Source organism: Nymphalis io, chromosome 10, assembly GCF_905147045.1.
Source record: "Nymphalis io chromosome 10, ilAglIoxx1.1, whole genome shotgun sequence".
NCBI lineage: Eukaryota > Metazoa > Arthropoda > Insecta > Lepidoptera > Nymphalidae > Nymphalis > Nymphalis io.
The window spans coordinates 5,481,073-5,501,228 of NC_065897.1; the positions used below are offsets into that span (position 1 = coordinate 5,481,073).

A 20,156-nucleotide genomic window follows, 5' to 3' on the forward strand; every position below is an offset into this window, starting at 1 on the left:
CGCAAAACAGCAATACTTGATATTGTTGTGTTCCGGTTTGAAGGGTGAGTGAGCCAGTGTAATTACAGGCACAAGGGACATAAAATCTTAGTTCCCAAGGTTGGTGGCGCATTGGCTATAAGCGATGGTTGACATTTCTTACAATGCCAATGTCTAAGGGCGTTTGGTGACCACTTACCATCAGGTGGCTCATATGCTCGTCCACCTTCCTATTCTATAAAAAAAAAATCAATTTCATCCATCTAACTATTTAAAGGTGACATATGCCTTCCTTTAATGTATGTGTCTCTCCGACCGGTCCTGTGCTCTCTGAATGCTGAAATGTCACGCTGTCAGTCCTATCTGTTCATATCATCGGTTCACTTGATATTTAATAACAAAAGATATACATAATTTAACAATAGGCAACATACTCATAATGTCACAGTATTACTTTTCAATTTACAACGAAATACCATCGCGAACGGTTCGCGAATACTGACAATAACCTTTATTAAAAGCCCCGTCGAAAATATGGCAATCAAACGGGGAAATTCACGAAAAAAAGTCTACCCTCACTCGCTAAGCATTCAGAACGTTTAGAAGGGTGTGCTTTCGTGACGATGAAATCGCGTGCCCGATATAAAAAAATATGCAATTTATGTTCACGTAATAAGTTTACATCTCAGAGTATGTTGGAAGTGGCATTATTTTCAAAAGACCCCGAGAACGACACAGAACAATTGTATACAAGCAAGATAAATTAATAACTTTGGTTAAATCCACCAAAGTTACTAATTTATCTTGTATGTATAAATATTTTCAATAAACTCGAAAAGTTGCTGTTTTAAAATATTGTTATTTGAATCAAGTGTTGCGGTGAGTTTACGTACGTACGTTGTTTAAATAACGAATGTTAAGTAAAGGTAGTGTGGTATGTTAATAATAAGGTGGGAAATTGACATGACAGGTTATTGATTATTTAATGGAGATTTTCAATCGTCAGCTAAATTTTATTTCAGAAATTAGTTTAAAATTTCGATAGTTTGTAAAAATAATATTGTAAAAAAATACAGCTACAAAAATACAGCTCTAAATGAATACATACACATATGCTTTATTAAGCGATATTAATTGTATTTTTTCAACTTTCATTTCACAAGTTACTGATAAAATATCCAATAAATGGCTACCAAAAATTCGAAATTTTTCTTGTATATCGTTATAATAATGTCAAAAGAAAACGAATATCAAAGGCATGCTTATGAAAATATATTCGAATTGGAGTTTGAGAGTCCTGTTTACCTAGACAAAGTTAGTACACGCCTCTACTTCTGAACGAAATCGAGTCCGTAAAAACTTTGAATACTGAATTAGAATTGTAATAGAAAAAATATTGGCGTCTATACTTTCTAAATTTATTCGTTTGAGATGATTGCGATAAATCATTTAATGTTAAAGATCAACAAAACTATATAAGAATCTCGGCACGTCGTTAGCTACTAGTTACTTATTACAGTACAATTTGAATTGTACTAATTTTCGCCTGCAGATCCGCCAGTAGTTTACTGGTGATAGGGCTTTGTGCAAGCACGTCTGGGGTCTGGGTTTCTGTGCCCCTGACGTAGGAGTAATTAGGACCTGAAAGCGTAACCAATAATTTCACTTACACTTTTGTATTATTTAGTAAGCATGTGTTGTGTAATGTATCGTATTAAAACTACACATTGACATTTCAAAATCACCCAATATTTGCCAATAGAAACAAATTGACTATAAGAGTAGAGCGTTCTATTATGAATACATATACATCATACATCGATAGGCGATTAGAGTCAACAGTATCGCCAATAAATAGTTCTTATCCTGATTTCGTGTATACATATGTCACTTTTACAAAATTTTCTCGTCTGTGTAAAATTGTGAAAGTTCGGTAGGTTGGACATTCGTCTGGATTTCGTCCAACACGTCAGATATTTTACATTTGCCCGGCTCGTGCTGAGCCACCATTAATAAGAATCATTTTGATACGTTCATTTAAAATTTTTAATGGGGTGTTATTCGTTAAAGTATTAACGGTATTAAAGGAACGGTTTTTTATTTGTTTGTACTGTGAATTTAAAGTACCTAAAATGAGTAGGTATGTCACTTATATTATATCTCTATCTTTATTACGTCTACTCTTGTTATAATATTTAATAATGTGATGAAAAAGTAAATATAATAATAGCTCAGATGTAATATTTCTCAGAAATTCTATTCATATATGAATCTGTTTCAATTTGCCTAAGTTTCAAGAAGTATGTAAAGAAATATATATTTTGCACCCTTTTATTTTTGACTAGCCTTCGCTCGAGACGTTGTTCACCACTGTTTTAAGAGTTAAAGATTTTAGTAAATCAAATGCGGCTGTAAATACATCTGAGTTTTTCTAGTATGTATGTATATTTTCTAAACTTAGGCATTCAAGAAGTATGTAAAGAAATATATATTTTGCACCCTTTTATTTTTGACTAGCCTTCGCTCGAGACGTTGTTCACCACTGTTTTAAGAGTTAAAGATTTTAGTAAATCAAATGCGGCTGTAAATACATCTGAGTTTTTCTAGTATGTATGTATATTTTCTAATTTGTGTTAACACATTATATATTGCAAACGAATGTAAACATCTATGCAATGTGATTGCAAATAAATTTCATCCATCTAACTATTTGAAGGTTTCATATGCCTTCCTTTAATGTATGTGTCTCTCTGACCGGTCCTGAGCCCTCTGAATGCTGAAATGTCACGCTGTCAGTCCTATCTGTTCATATCATCGGTTCACTTGATCCGGGATACCTAATGCCCCTTTTTACAATCGTTCGTGTTTCATACGAGAACAGTTATCAGTCCAACTTACGACTTGACCAGCCCATTGCCAGTTCAACTTGATAACTCTGCGAGATATATCGTTTTTTTTTTTTTAAATAATAGTGTTTAATAATTATATATTTTATTGAAATGGGTTAGTCAGTCCGTGCGTTACGATAGATAGACACATTAAAATATAGTTTCTTTTTTTTATTTGAAATAACTTCTATCATTATGAAGTCATTAACATAAAAAGTATATAACTGTTTGGCAGAGCAACAACCACTCAGCACTTGGCAAGCCCCGAGAAATCTATTATCTGTTGAAACGTTTTAATCGAATTTAAGCTGAAATTAGCGCTAACGTGCTTACTCTATGTTAAACATATAATACATATGTGGATATTAAATATTTTTAGCTACTATTTAAATAGTATTTTATAATTTTCATTTTTATAATATTTATATTTGGTAATAAAAAAATAATTTATACAATTGGCATGCGTATTTACCAATGACGCGACGGTGAAGCAAAGCAAAATCCTATGTACGAGTATGAGCATCTATTTCAATATTCTCTGCTCCTAAGTTACGTTGCTTACGAGTCTCACACCAGCTATGTCTTTTGGTGCATCCACATGTGCCCCAGCGACATGCCTAACTATGGCGACTATGCTTGCAGCATAGCAGTAGCAGAATCGATACAATGTGAAGCTAAATGAACCTAAATTTCTTGCATAAAATGCCCAGAAAAACATGTTGTATACCTAGTTGTACTATAATAAAAACAAAAGTTCAGAAACAAATATTTTTAGTTTATCATTTAAGACAGACTGTACGTTATTGCCGACAAATATTATCAGGCGTTTAATTTCTTTCTTTAATAATAATTGATATATTTTATTTTTATTCCTTAGTACTAAGTTATTTATAACTTTTATTTGCTTATCTAATAAAACTAAATATTTTCTTTAATTTATAAATTGAAATATCGCAACTGCAATTACAATAATTGTATTTAACAGTGTCGCGTTGAAGAACTTACACTAAGCAAAGTGCATATCTACAGACATTTGTGGCGAATGTGTAATTGTGTTTGTGGTTGAGGATATCAAAAATATGACGGTGAAATGTCACAGCCGGACAGGACACTGACCCGAATCGTTATTTGATCAAACATTAGAACGCGTGTGAGTGTCAGGTGGCGATGACGCGGGGGGAGGGCGTACCCCCGCGCTTATCAGGAGATAAGCCGGCGGTTGATAACGGCGGACTCGCAAACGTAGGCGAGGCTTCACCGTGACCAGGCCGCTTGGAACCCAGCGGCCGCCGCCCGCCATGCTGCACTCGTTGAACGCACTCGCCGGCAAGATATCGCCGGGCGGCGGCCTCGACTCGAACGCGAACAGACACTCGCATCCGAACAGGAACCACAAGACTACGTCGCCATCGTCGCCGTACTCCAAGACGAAGTAAGTGCCCTTAATATATCGACCTATCGAAATTTGTACAGTCACTGATAAAGTTCCAACCGCTTGAAACTGCGTAATGACGGCTGTGTGCGCACGCGCATCGTCTCATAATTTGTATTATATGAAACGTTTATGTATTTGTAGGTTTATATTTGTAATTCTAAATTTTATAATTTCGAGGTGTAAAATAATTGTAAAAAATTATATATGATATTCAATTTTTTAAATATACATTAAAAAATGGACTTAAGTTGATATAAATATAAGATTATTATTAAGGTTTTTTTTTTATAGTGTGAATCGATTTAAATTTTCTTTTCATCTTATCTGAAATTTGAAATTTTAGACACCTAGTTGATTAAAAAGTGAAGGTTACGTTACATTTTTCATAGTAGCATTAACAAAACGTGATATGTAAGTGACTGTCAATTTCCACTTGTATATCTGACTGTGGTATAATAAATGGAAAATCAAAAAAGAACATGTAACAATTCCTATCAATTTATTTCAATAAACTTTTACTTGGGATGCATTGAGTTTTCAGAGTTATTATGAGATGTATTTATATACAAAGTTAAACAACGTGAACTTTGTTTTGTAATATCGCATTACATACGAAACCCTACCGCTTGTATAGTCTCCGACGAACATCCCCGACTAAATAAATGAAAGGAATTTCATTATATTACAACTGAGTAAAAAACAAATCGTCAAGGAAAATTGATTTGTTAGATCAATTTACTTTTAATCAAATCTCTTATAAACTTTTTGATTTTGTTAACTTCAATTACCTCATTAACTTTTACCTTAAGTGCTATTTTAACTTTTAAAACTTTGCAACTTTGCTTACATGATCTCTCTAAGACTTAACTCATATCTTTAATTAAACTTAACTGGAGAACTCATTTTCAAAGACTTATATAAAACAAAACGGGCGAAAGTTTCCCTCAATTAGCTTAATCTAAACCTGAGAATACGAACGGATTATTAATTAAAATAAAAAAAGAGGTTTATAAATGTGAAAGACGTGCTTACAAACATTATTAAAAGAACTGAGAGCTTAAATTTTATTAATGCAACGTTTATCGTTTTACTACTAACAGAGCGTTTTTATTGCTAAAACATTAAATAAATTCGATTAAATTCTTTACTTAATGGTTAATGGACCGGCTACACGCAACGATTTAAGTTTAGTTAACGTTTTGTTTTGCGCAGTCAAGCTGCAAAAAGACAGTATACTACACGTGAATAATTTCAGAAGTAATGTTTTTTTTCTCCAAAGTATCAATAAAACAGCTCAACGTAATCGATGTAATCAAAGATATATTTTTGACTTTTGGCATATTATATAGGCAATAGCCTAATAGCCTCTATATGCAAAACTATAACCCAAATATATGTTCATCTCTCTCTGTCGTGTCGAATTACCTTCCCATTTTTTTTTATTTAGTATAGGTAGGCGGACGAGCATATGGGCCACCTGATGGTAAGTGGTCACCAACGCCCATAGACATTGGCATTGTAAGAAATGTTAACCATCGCTTACATCGTCAATGCGCCAACAACCATGGGAACTAAGATGTTATGTCCCCTGTGCCTGTTCACTCACCCTTCAAACCGGAACACAACAATACCAAGCCAAAATATACCAACATACCATATGAATTACATTTGATCTAAAACAAAAAGGAAATTAAAGGCCTTCAATTACAGCCCTACCACCAGTGGAACCCATCGGGCTATTAGAGCGTCTACCGGGCTAGTTGCGTTCCGGCTTGAACGGCAGTTGAACCTATGTTAATACAGGCACAAGGGAAATAACATCTTAGTTCCCTAGCTTGGTAGCACATTAGCGGTGGTTAATATTTCTTACAGTGCTAATGTCATCATTTATAACATATATATTAAAAGAAAGAGAAATAAAACAAGCAACTCTGTTTGGCCCCATATTTGTATACCTCTATAGTAAGCTTTCCCCAGTTGGCTAGTCTCCGTGGAGAATGACAACCGTGTTACATTCGGTCAGATGGACACAAAACAGATTATTTTTGTCACGTGTATGCCATTCAACCAAGTGTAGTTACTACTAGGCATCTTGACTTAGCTTCGAATATCGATATGATCAGTTTGTTGATAAGCAATTGTTTGATATAAATAACATTAACTTCAAAATGTTGTATTTATTGTATCCTCATAATTATTTGCTTAATGTAAAATGTAATGAAGTTGTTTTCTCCATAATGAATTTTAAAATACATATGTCGGTTGTAAAATTTGTTGTTTTATAAACGTTTGAATTTCTCTTATAGATACAACTAAGCTTTGTACTATCTTATGTTAAAAATCAAAAAGAAAATATACTTTCTTCGAGTAAAAAACGATCGAAGTCGAAAATATACATTAAGCCGACCACCAGTTCCAAATATAAGACGAAGCAGCAACAAGAAGCTTAGTAGACTCTTTTCCAATAATGAAATCAAATTACACGTTTTGATCGTGTACAATATAAGACTCATATTGTATCCTGCATAGAATCTTCTATTTTGTTTTCTATTGATTTTTTTTCTAGAAGTTTTTTACATTATTTAATGATGTTTATTTAATTTTAATTAACCTAAATTGGAAGTTTCAGTATTATTAAGAAATATTTAAGTTTAAGTAGGAATAAGTATGACTCATTTCAAATAAGATTAATATTTTAGGTTACTAACACAATAATAACTAACATAATAATAATAATATTCTGGGACATTATTCACACACGGCCATCTGATCCCAAATTAAGTAAAGCTTGTACTATGGAAACCAGACAACTGATATACTACTTTTCATTTATATATACATACTTATATAGATAATTACACCCAGACTCGGGACAAACAGGCATGTTCATGCACACAAATGTCTGTCCTGGGTGGGAATCAAACCTTCGAGTGAAAGGCAAGTATCTACCAACCACGCCAACCGGCTCATCAGAACTTAGATGTTATGTACCTTGGGCCTGAAGTTACACTGGCTTACTTATCCTTCAAGCCGGAACACAACAATACCAAGTACTGCTGTTTTGCTGCTGCGGTAGAATATCTGATGAGTGGATAGAGAAGATGAGCTTGCATAAAGCCCTACCACCAGTATTATTTTATAGCAAATTATGTTTAAAAACACGTTAAGTATAAGAACGACATTTTAGAGAATCTTTATCTATAATGTAAATAAGATAAGATACGGAGAATAAACAAAATATAGGGCATTGGATAAAATGGTTTCATTTTAATGATGTCACGCGAAACGTCATCGAGGTTTTAAAATTCTTATCACGTTCTTAAGTACATAACTAATAACAAAACACACATGTATTTTTCATCCAATTTGGAATTGTTGAGGTGTTCATCCGGTTGTAGACCTTTTGAGCTCCGTCTTGGTACAACACACTCATCAATTCATATGTTTCCATGTGAAGGGCAGTGAGTCAGTCACATTCAGATTACGAACACTTGCTTAATCCCTTGATGAAACATCATAGATCTCGTAGTCGACGACAACGTGACGACTTAACGACAAAATCTGTGAGCAAGCATATGATCGTCTGCATAACTAAATAAAAGATATAAGAAAATACTGTTGATTAGACCAAAACATTAAAAACATAAATTATACTTATAATATATTTAATTGTGATTGATTGATTGTGAGGAAATATGTATAGAGTAATATGTACTCAGTACTAGATTTTAATGACACCTGTACCAAACAAGTTATGCAAAATTTCAGTTCAATCGTTTTGAACTGGTTTACAATTCATTAAAAATTAATGTTGAGAAACCATATATATATATATATTATGACGAACCGGTTGGCGTGGTTGGTAGATACTTGCCTTTCACGCTGAAGGTTGTGGGCTCGATTCCCACCCAGGACAGACATGTTTGACATTGTGTGCATGAACATTATCTATATAAGTATGTATTTACAAAAAGAAAAGTAGTATAAGTAGTATATCAGTTGTCTGGTTTCCAAAGCACAAGCTCTTCTTAATTTTGGATCAGATGGCCGTGTGTGAATAATGTCCCAGTATATTATTATTATTATTTAATAGGACACACAAGACAATAATGATAACTCTTACAACTATTAAAGATTTATAAACATCTTTCCACGTTGTTTGAATAGTTGATTACGGTTATTTTTTTAATTTTTAATAGATTTATCTTCAGGCCGGCAAATTAGAATACGCGTTTAATATAAATGGTTAAATTGAAAAATAACCTAACGATGTGCTCTTTTTCATACAAAACATGTACATCTACATACACAGTACGGAACAATTTTATCACCTGATATTGAATTCACGTAAGTCAATAAAACAATACAAGCGTCAATAGGTATATTAAGTCGGTTAATATTTTGATTTTAGAATATTTCTTGAATTGTTGTTTTTCATATCATATAGTTTCATTTGTGTTCTTACAATATGCACATACAAAATGAACAGCATATAATTAATTCCCAGATGCAATATTAATTCTCCATCGTGTGTAACAAAACTAATGACCCATAACTAATGTAATTCGATCAATATGGTTTATTGTATCTGCAACGTCACGTATTTTTCTCTATATAGATAGAAACGATACTGATTTTATTCAAATACAATTGAAACGATTAATAATAATAATGTCCTCCAGACCGATTTCGGCCACGGCGGCCAATCTCAAGAGAGATTAGCCAACTACGCAGGAGATATTGTAGTGCACAAGTGTGTGCGCAAACACAGGTGCACTCTCTATTCCCTAACTCTCATAATCCGATGGAACGGCAATCCGACACGACCGGAAAGAATTCAGGGCAAGACCAACGGCTTTACGTGCTTTCCGAGGCACGGGAGTATACACACTTCCAACTTCTAGACTCCGGGCTACTACTGAGAATTTTTCTGACAGAAAAAACCTAATAACTTTTTATTGGCCCGACCTGGGAATTGAACCCAGGACCTCCGGGTCTGCGGCCTTATATCAAGCCACTAGACCAACGAGGCAGTCAAAACGATAAATATCTGTGATGCTATTCTTGATATGAACTATTATGCTTAAAATCGATGTAATCTATGAATATTGTATCCAGTCCATAATTTTGTTTAATTCGCGATCGTCTGACCCCTTCGTAATAATAATCGTAGGAATTCCACGCACGTCCGATTTTACCGTGAAAATTTTATTTCATTTGCTATATCTCTAAAACGCCTTTTGCCCTAAAAGCCTTTCATATTTTTATAACAGAAATATCACTGTTTAATTAAATTGTCTGTTTGTAAAGATTTTAAACATAGATCAAGAACGACAAAAGCGACTGCTCATCTCGTTGCTTTGCTATGCTAACGCTTTTAAAATTTTCCAAAACACCAAATTTCAATCGTTATTATTATAAATTTATGTATCTCATACTATGTCGAATAAGTTTTTACTAAGAGTGTTATCGTTCCTCCTGTCGTAATATTAATTTCTCCACGCATGTGCCACAACTAATAACGCTCGGCTGTCACAAATGTCACTCGCTATATTTGTTTTATTTTATCTGTAACGCTGTTTATCTGTTGTGTACTTACACGGTGTATAGGACGATTCACCGCTAGCAAGTTAAACTAAAATAGATTTGTTAAAAAATATATAATATCCTAATTTATACAAATATTATTAAATTTATTTATCATTAATCTAGACAACTTTTTTTTTAATATAATATTCTTAATCAAAATAACAATGTAAATGAGCGTACGCCTTTAGTAAATAATCCGACCGAGCTCTAAATGTAAAGACTTTTTAGGTTATTTTGTATGGAAAATTTAACCTCAGGGTGACCTATGCACAAATGAGTCATTGTAAGTGGTTGTATACATGCCCATAGGTATCGATATTTTATGAATCGTCGTCATAACCAATAGTTATTATCATAATGTAGTATTATTAATTTAATATAGAAAGGTAGACAGTATATTATTAGGCTGCAGGTGGCCATCGTCGATATTGGCACTGTTGGAATAATTAACTAGGTATTACTTGCGACTTTTATCAATTTTCTTTGTAAGTAACGGTGTAGTTACTAGCTCACCTCTAAACCAATTCACAGCATTATAAAGTACCTCCCTTGGACGGTAGAATAAATGATTTTAAAGTTGTATTTATCTAGACCGGCTTGCATTAAGCCCTAGCACCAAGTTTTGTCGGTTTTTTTTAGGTAAGTAGTTTTTTTTTTAAATAGGTAAGCAGACTGACAAATAATAATAATATTTGCACTGGCACTCACCTTTCAGACCAGAACATAATAATGCTAAGACGAATTTCTGTTTGGCGACAGAATATCTAATGCGAGGGTGGTATCTACCCAGTCAGAAACATTTACATTTAAGTAACATTTTATTTTTTATTTTTTTATAGAATAAGAAGGCGGACGAGCATATGGGCCACATGATGGTAAGTGGTCACCAACGCCCATAGACATTGGCATTGACATATATTTGGTTAATGTTAATGGAAACCAAATTAACGAAATCACATTATGTTATAACAAAAAGTTGATAAGCAAATATTAAAAAGTTAATGTAATTATTATGACTGTTTCCTACAAGAATTATATTGAATCAAAGGTTTTAAAAATAATTATTTTACCGTATCCTTGATTAAATTAGAAGCAAATCCATTACGCCTGTAATTAATGTTAATAATCAATTCGAATGCAATATATATTGCTTGAAAATCAAAATGTAATTAAAGACATAGTATATATCGTATATTTGTATAATAATCGATTTGGTTTTTATACAATGTATTATGTTATGTGCAAGAATGCCTCCTTAACATTATAGTCAGCTAGTGTTATCTGTCTTTTCACTTGTAAATCTTATGTAATTGCAATGGAAATGAAAAAGAAACAAATACCCTAATTTAGGATAATTATCATACGTAACCCATAGATTGGAAATACCTTTTTTTAATACACTAATAATAACTATAAATTATTGTCTGTGTTGGTCAAAAATTCTTATCCTTACTAATATTATAAACGCGAAAGTGAGTTTGTTTTTTTTGTTACACTTTCACGTCTAAACTATTCAACCAGTCATCATGATTTTATTCATACACCTTATCAGGGGTACAGAAAAGGACGTAGGGTACACCCTCTCATTCATTCAAAGTAAGGGCTCTCCCTCCCATTCATACGCGAGTGGAGCCGCGGGCGAAAACTAGTTACACGTCATGATGAGTACTTCCCTATAAATAACTCAATATAAAAACTCGACCGCAATGTCACTTATCATTTCCAGATTCTGTCATTTGCTTTTTTGGCACTAAACCAAAATATATTGCGAATATGGTCCATAAATACAGATTTTTTTATATTAATTGACTACAGCGTCATCTGTCGGATAATATATTGTGTGACAAAACCAATATTTTGTATGAATGTCACCTTTGAGGAGGTAAAAAACTAAATTTATAATCTTTTATTTCATTTTGTATGTGTAAATCAAGTTCAAAGTTAAAAATAAAATATTGTAAATAAAATTCCATTACATTGGTGATAACCGTAGGCAATGTAATTTAAGTACTCGTACTTTGATATATGTAGCAAAGCAGAGTCAAAAACCGTTCACCCCCTAATGATTATCCGTATAGGGATGATATCAAGTTGGGGTGCTTATTATTACATCGGGATATTATATTTACTCAGATAACTTATTTCACCAAGTCTGACCGTGAGACTAATAAATAGTGACACCATTTGAACGCCTACCATAAAAGTTAGCACACAACATGTATTTTTTTCAAAAACAAATACGCAATTGGTGGTAAGGCTTTGTGCGAGCCCGTCTAGCTACCCACTTTCCAGCGCCATACGATTATATACGATTGACGAGCCGGTTGACGTGGTTGGTAGAACACTTGCCTTTCACGCCGAAGGTTGTGGGTTCGATTCCCACCCAGGACAGACATTTGTGTGCATGAACATGTCTGTTTGTCCTGAGTCTGGGTGTAATTATCTATATAAGTATGTATTTACAAAAAGAAAAGTAGTATATGTAGTATATCAGTTGTCTGGTTTCCATAGCACAAGCTTTGTACAAGCTTAATTTGGGATCAGATGGCCGTGTGTGAAAAATGTCCCAGGATATTATTATTATTATTATTATACACCAATACTTACTATTGTTGTAGTCCAGTTTCAAGGGTGAATAAAAAAATGTAACTTCACCCCACTAATGCCCATTACATCTTAGTCAACCTTGGGAGGTTTATGACACATTGAAGATGAAAAATTTCGTACAGCGCCAATGTCAACGGTCGATTTAATTTTTATTACTACATATTTATTTATAAATGAAATAATAATTTCTTTGTCACTTCACAATTTATGAAAAAGAAATAATGAACGCACTTAATGCAATGATCACGTTTTTAATAAAGCTCGATTTGTATGCATATGAAAAATAAAAGTGTAGCGGATTATTCCATTCGTTAGTATATTTTTCGAATTCGCTTTAGTTGGCGCTTTAATTGCTATATTTCATACTCTCATTCGTTGTTAATAAAAATTTAAAAATGGAATATGGTTGGCGGTATACATCCATAATTAAATCATCTTTCAGTATTTCGTTCAATACATTGAAAAGTTAGTATTTTTTTGTATTTATCTCGTTTCAAGTTTCAATAAAATATGTCTGTAAAGACGTTTAAGCAAACTAACTATCCTACAAATTAATTTTAATTTATTTTAGCTGATACGATGGCAAATAGCAAATTAGTGATTAGCAAATTATGAGTAAATATATATTTTAATTGATTTCGCTGATCTTAAGCGCAGTATTATCAAATCTGTAGCAGTAATACCTTAATTAATATTTTATATCATTATATTCATAAAATAAATACTTTGATGAATAAAAAACAGGGTATGTATTTTTATGGCAGCTAAAAAAATTTTACAAATAATTCGGTACTAAAAACGACTTATGTCAATAACAAATGTATTTTCTTTTTAATTTATATGTTTTAAATGGTATGCTAACAGAATTTACTAAACATTTGATTAAAAAACAAAAAAAAAAACATTTTAATACTGAATTACGTCACATTCGCTACTGGATTAGTATAACAGCCAGATACAAATTTACAACTTATAATCACACGAAACATCTGCACATATTTATAAATACACGCAAATTTGACCCTTGTTGATGAACAACTAAAGTCAAAATAGCGTAAAAAATATTGATGGTGTTTGTTTAAGCTTTATTATTAAAACTGTTGTATCGATCAACTGATAAGAGATAACATTCAAGCACCGTTTATTATACAGCAGATTATCTACGATACATCATTTTTTTATTCAATATTAGTGTTAAGGTAACCTGAATATTCATAAGTAGTAAGGAGACGTAGTTGTCACATTATACAAATTGGTTAATACATAAAATGAAACTTATAATAATTTTCAACTGTCTACTATTATTTATTTATTTATTAAGGATCTCCAATAAAGGATACACACTTACGAGTACATAAAATCGTGGAAAAATATTTCAAAATATGTTTGTTCCTTCAATTAAACGAGACCACAGCAAGCACATAAAATAATGACTAAACTGAAGTTAAAAAAATAAACACTTAATTCTGACAAAACTGAAAACGACGCTAGCTAAAGTTCACTCGATAATCATCGAAGTTGATATAAAACTTGTTGGTCGCGTTATAAATCGAATACATTCCTACATTTTACGACAAACGAAATCAAAAATCGCCAAAAAGTTTGTCTTGCCCCGCAGACGTGCTCCCATATAATAATAACATACCATCCATATACAGTCATAAGTGGAAGGAATATCTAATATATGCTGCAGAATAAAATGTGGCATGATCCCAGAAAAGAATGATATCGCAACTAAAGTCCTGAAAGTAGGTTCATCCTCTTTAAGAGCTTAATTCCACACTTAAAAGTATTTTTAATCCTACTTTAGGGACCTACCATACAAAGATCATAAATCGAAAAAAGCAACCAATAAGCATATTCAAACAATGTTGTAGTATTTTTATATTAAAAATAGTTCTCAAAATAAATATACACGGCTTTTTAAACGTTGCAACAATGCTTTGTCTTCTTTCAAATGTCAAATCATTAATGTCAGAAAGAGCGAATCGGTTTTTAACGAAAAAGCTACTATGTAATGTAAGGATTTTAATTTCCTTTTTGTTTTAGATCAAATGCATTTCATATGGTATATTGGTATATTTTCCTGGTGGTAGGGGTTTGTGTAAGCTCGTCTGGGTAGGTACGGGTGGTACTCATCAGATATTCTACCTCAAAACAGCAGTACTTGGTATTGTTGTGTTCCGGTTTGCAGGGTGAATGAGCCAGTGTAATTACAGGCACAAGGGACATAACATCTTAGTTCCCAAGGTAGGTGGCGAATTGGCGATGTAAGTGATGTAAACGATGTCTAATGGCGTTGGTGACCCCTTACCATCAGGCGGCCCATATGCTCGTCCACCTACCTGTACGATAATAAAAAATGTAAATAAATGTTAAATATTATATTATCATAATTGTATAACTGCTTTAAGGATTGCCAGTCTGAATAAAGAATTAACTCAATAAATATAACATCAATGCTCATATACGGTTTTAGTTGCTATAATTTTTCAATATTTTCTACCTTTATAATATCAGGAATCCGATTTAGGTCAACGATGCTTACCCAGCGATATCAATTAATATACTCTAACGCGACTAGCGAGCGATCAACACGCATTACAATTTATGTGCTAAAAAAAATTATTACTATTTTACCTACATCGTCTTTATTTATTAGAGAAATATATTTATTTAGATCAATAATAAACAAGTATTACATTCTTTATAATGTCGGTCAATCAGTTTATTTGTTTGAACAATCAGAAAACATTTTTATGCTATGTATACTTGTATCTTCAGTAAAATAATGAAGCCTATGTTTCATTTTACGATCCATATAACCAACAAAACACACTTTCGCATTGATAATATATTACCGCTCCGCCTGCGTGGCATCTAGTGCAAGGGTCATTCAAAACACAACTACAAGAGTGGGGTTCTCTTTAATATGGCTATACTTGAAATAGGAATTCCCTTTTTTATCGCTATTGGTTGAGAAAAAAAATGAGGATTTTTTCCGCTCCCGTCATCGAAGCGAGTTAAAATAGATATACTGCATAATCATAGGCTTTTAAATATAGAAAATTTCGTAACAATTTTTTTTTGTCCTGTATTTTATTAAGAGGTTTATTATTATTGTAGATTTTACCTTTAATATTACAATGTTAAATTCAATCGTAAAGTTTAATTAAAATTGCGGTATAAGTTTTACGATAAATAATTTGTAAATATCAATTTAAAAGTGCTGGTAAGCGAACATGAATAAAATATTTTTGATAACTACATTAATTATTAAGCAAGTTTCAGAAATAAACAAAACATATATATATTAAGCCATTTATGAAAACGAATAAGATTTAGTATTTTATTTTGTTTGTTGATTTTATTTTTTGTTTTGTAAAAATGTGTGAATAATTTGCAGCTTAATTTATTTGGTGAAGTTGTTACATGAACAAAATATAACGTTTAAATATCAACATAGGTTAATTTAATAAAATTTTTAGTTGTGCTAATCAAGCAAATAAAAAATATCGGTACATAAAGAATAAAATATTTGACGTAAACAAAAAATAAGCGTACTTTAAAAATGTACGTAATATGGGGGGTAGTTATGAAAAATAAATCATGTAAATTACCTCACAACGTTGCAAAGTCTTGTATTCATGTTATAACCTGCGCTCTCCGCGTAGATCGAGTTTGATAAGTGATAACTCGGTGTAATCGAGCGATGTACGCCCTTATCAGTGATAAGAACCAAGCAAACAAGTACGCCGACTATGGAGTGTGGAACTGTGGGTTTTCTAGAACAAAAAGGTACAACATTATAGAGTATTACGTTACACAGTCATCGTTTTGAAATTTTTCATCTATTATTGTAATAATACGTTTTTTATGTGTGAGTTTTATAATATTTACATAAGTTATATTAATATGAAGTTTATAGTCTGATTTTTTTAATCTTAAATTAATTACATTGATATATTTCATGTGTTATTTGACCATGAAATGTAAATATAAGCCGTAATCGTATATGTATTTAAAACTTATTCATATTAATATTATATTTGCAAAATGTGTACGATCAAGCTAATTTATAAATTTTAAAACGATATACATTTATACCTTTAAAATATGTTATTATTATTATATACAAATTATTTACTAAGCTGTATATATATATTGTTTTCATGATCTATTGTAAATACATTATTCAAATTAGTATTTTTTTGGTTTTATATAATAAATATATATATATATATATATATATATATATATATATATATATATATATATATATATGGTCTTTGGTTAATACGTTTATAATCATATTTATATATAATTTCATACACAGCATGTTATAACACATTATTTTTTTGTATTAATAAAGAAATATCGAACTATTATTAAATTAATATGATTTTAGAACTAAAAAAAATAAAATAAAGGTAAACAAACTAATAATTTTACGATTTTTCAATAAACCTGTTTTTATATTACAATTTGAATTTAAAAATATATATTTTTGTTCCAGTGGGATGAATATGAACATAAATAACAACAACAGTACGAGCATCAACAATAACAACAATGACGAAAAGCCAAATGAAATGCCGGACCCTGATTACATAAAGGTAAATTATTTTCAATTCTTGTAATATATTACTATGAAAAAAATTCAGAACATGTTAAGTCGAATTTATTGAAATATAAAATTTTATAGAAAATTTTGTATACGCTTATATTTTTTATTAAACTAATATTACTTTATTGAAATTATAAAACAATTTCGTTTATCCCCAACTCATGACTTCGTTAAGCAAAGAGGCTAATAGGGCCGTAGCCTGGAGCATCAACTAGTTTTAACGTATTTATCTGAGTTTATGAAACTGTTTATGTTTATGTTAAAACATTTACGAACAATTTTCCTATAGTTAAGTTTGTTTGTTTTTACTCAACGAATATAAGCTAAAAACTAATTTCAACTATCACCTATTGAAAAATAATAATCATATTATAATATCGTTGCAAAAAAATACTTGTATTTTTTTTTATATAATAAATAAATACAGGGCATTTAAATTCGTATAATTAAAAGTACATTTAAAATGTCAATTTTAATATGCTATAATTGTAATTGATAATACACTTATTAGATTACATGTTGTTAAGAAATTATTAAATGGCTGTTATTAACCTATTAATTAATTTATTCTTATGGATACTCAGTTTAAGTAATGGTTATGCCATATATGCGAAAAAAATGTTTTCAGAAAATCTTTCAAAATAAAAGTAATAATAATAATGTCATTCAAGAAGCGAAATATGACAACTTAATTTGTAAGATTCTACAGCTATTGAAAAATAAGCGAGCCAGTTTACTTTTCAATTATTAATTGGACTTTTAATTAATGAAGTAGGTAGGTAGGTATATAAATATATATTTATTTGTTAAAAAATGCTCTAAAAGCGAAAAATCTGTTAATATTTTAGTAAGAGATTAAAATATATGTTGATATAAAAACTGTTTAAAGAAGCGGTCGATATCGGTCAGTATTATTTAAATAATCCTCCTAATCCTGTAATTTATATCCGAAAGTACTCTTTTAAATTACTAAGGGTATTAAAATTTACCATGGATATGTTTTATGACAGAAAACTTTAATATTATACAAATATAACGCAGCTTTAATCATCGAAATCGATTGTCACTCATTTGGGAAATTAAACAAAACCGAATTATACATTAAATACCAAACCACAATGGAGCAGCGTGGTGTAATTGACTCCAAACGTCCACCTCAAAAATAGTAGAACTCTTAGCCCAACAGTGACACATTACCAGGCTGTGGCAGGATTTTTTTCATATATTGACAAACATAAAAAACATGACATGACACTTATTTGAAGTCAGTTAAAAAATAAATTGTCGTGAGTGGTGTAACTTAAGACATCTAAAGACCGCGATACACAGAACAAATCCGATGTGCTCTGATACTGAAGCAGCGAGATGTAGTAAATCCTTGCGCATTTGTAAAAGGTTTCACGAGACTAGAGAGCTAGACTCGAATCAGGTCGCACAGTAAATTGCACGTGTTTATTTATTTTTTATTCTGTTAATAATATTTATAGTGTTACCATTTGTTAAGAGGACAATGGAAATTTTAAATAATATTATATTTAATTTAATTGAATAAGAAAACAGTAAAGAAATAATTGAATTTATATTAATTCTTAGTAAAAAAATATAATCAGAAAGATATAAATTTAAAGTGTTGAATAAATAAGCAAATTAAATATAAAAAATGTTCAAATCAGTTTCAAATATATATTTAAATATTACAATGATCCTGCGTCATTGAAATTAAATTGATTTAAATTGTAATTTAATTAGAATATCATTTTAATAAATGATCGTAATAATTAAAACCTACATTTAATAGGAAAGGTTTTTTTTTTTAATAATTAAGTTTATTCTTGTAAACACTTTTGCGAAATAATGCTTTTTCAAAAAAATCTTTTATACATTAAAAATCTAGTTCGATTCCAGTAGCAAGAGAATTTAGTTTGAATATATCTACCAGCAATCTTTTAATTAAGTATATTTCATATACTTCATTGGAAGTCTAACACATAAACAACTAATATTCATGACTTATGCTGTTTTCATTATTTGAGTACAAATATTTAATGACTCAAACTTTTTATAAATGCGTAGCATATTTTCATCTAGACTAAACGCAATATCAGCTACTACTACCAATATACTCAAATATATATATTTAATATACGTTATATATAGTTTTATCATAACATAATAAAATAACTTAAAAAAAAAACGTAATTCACGGATTATTCTTAAATGTTATTTTTATCTACATATACATGTACTCGTTTTCGCCAGCTTATTTTCATTTGTCAAAAAGCCTTCCTTTGAGTTCAAGCTCGCTTCATACATCATTTCATCAAAATTGGTTCAATGTTTCGGCTAAGAAACCATAACAGACTTACATATAGACTGAGTTACTTTCACATTTATAATATTATTATAGATTAAGCCAAATATAAATAAACAATAATAAACTATATTTTTCTAAACTATATGTATACAGATGGGATTAGAAGTTTTCAAGATTATAGTAATCGCTTTATATATTTTACCTTAAATTCAGGCTTCAGTTTTTAACTTTCGAGGGAAAACAGCACAACTCTGCCTCCATTCACCTGGAGCATCGTTATCACTTTATTTCACATTCATGCGAGCGTTTAATTTAGGCGAGTACTGTAACATAGATGTAATCACGTTGCGTACGCTTGCACCAAATTTCAAATGACCGACTTTCAGAATGATGACATTACTATCATTCAATGGAGTTATTCACACACAACATTGAATATGCAATTTTTTTAAACTTTTTAAATTGTTTAATTTGTATCTCCCTAATCGTGTTGTTTTAATTTTTGTCTATTTTGTCTATCACACCTTTAATTTTTGTCTATGTTCTTTTTAAGGTGCATAGTAAATAACATGCATTATAAAAACATGCATTTTTATAATGCAGCATCACAATCCGAAGTTTTAGGATTATGAATTGATGGAAATATGAGTTTGCATTAGACGTCGTTGAGTCCAGGTGACTTCTTCAACTGCCAGTTGACATCCTTGAAGGGACGTT

The 20,156-nt window shown here is 31.0% G+C and overlaps 1 protein-coding gene across 6 annotated transcripts in view; it reads left to right on the plus strand.

Moving 5' to 3' along the window:
- LOC126771287 (CUGBP Elav-like family member 1) overlaps nucleotides 1-20,156 on the plus strand; it is a 433,380-nt gene that overhangs the window by 282,043 nt on the left and 131,181 nt on the right. For 3 of the 6 annotated variants that reach the window (XM_050491093.1, XM_050491095.1, XM_050491094.1), the window contains 2 exons: nucleotides 3,853-4,299; nucleotides 17,015-17,114. In XM_050491093.1, the coding sequence (XP_050347050.1) occupies nucleotides 4,166-4,299; nucleotides 17,015-17,114 (234 nt within the window). In that variant the 5' untranslated portion in view covers nucleotides 3,853-4,165. Of the gene's footprint in view, nucleotides 1-3,852; nucleotides 4,300-16,125; nucleotides 16,297-17,014; nucleotides 17,115-20,156 lie in introns of those variants that run through there. The other 3 variants (XM_050491096.1, XM_050491097.1, XM_050491098.1) reach the window with 3 other exon arrangements.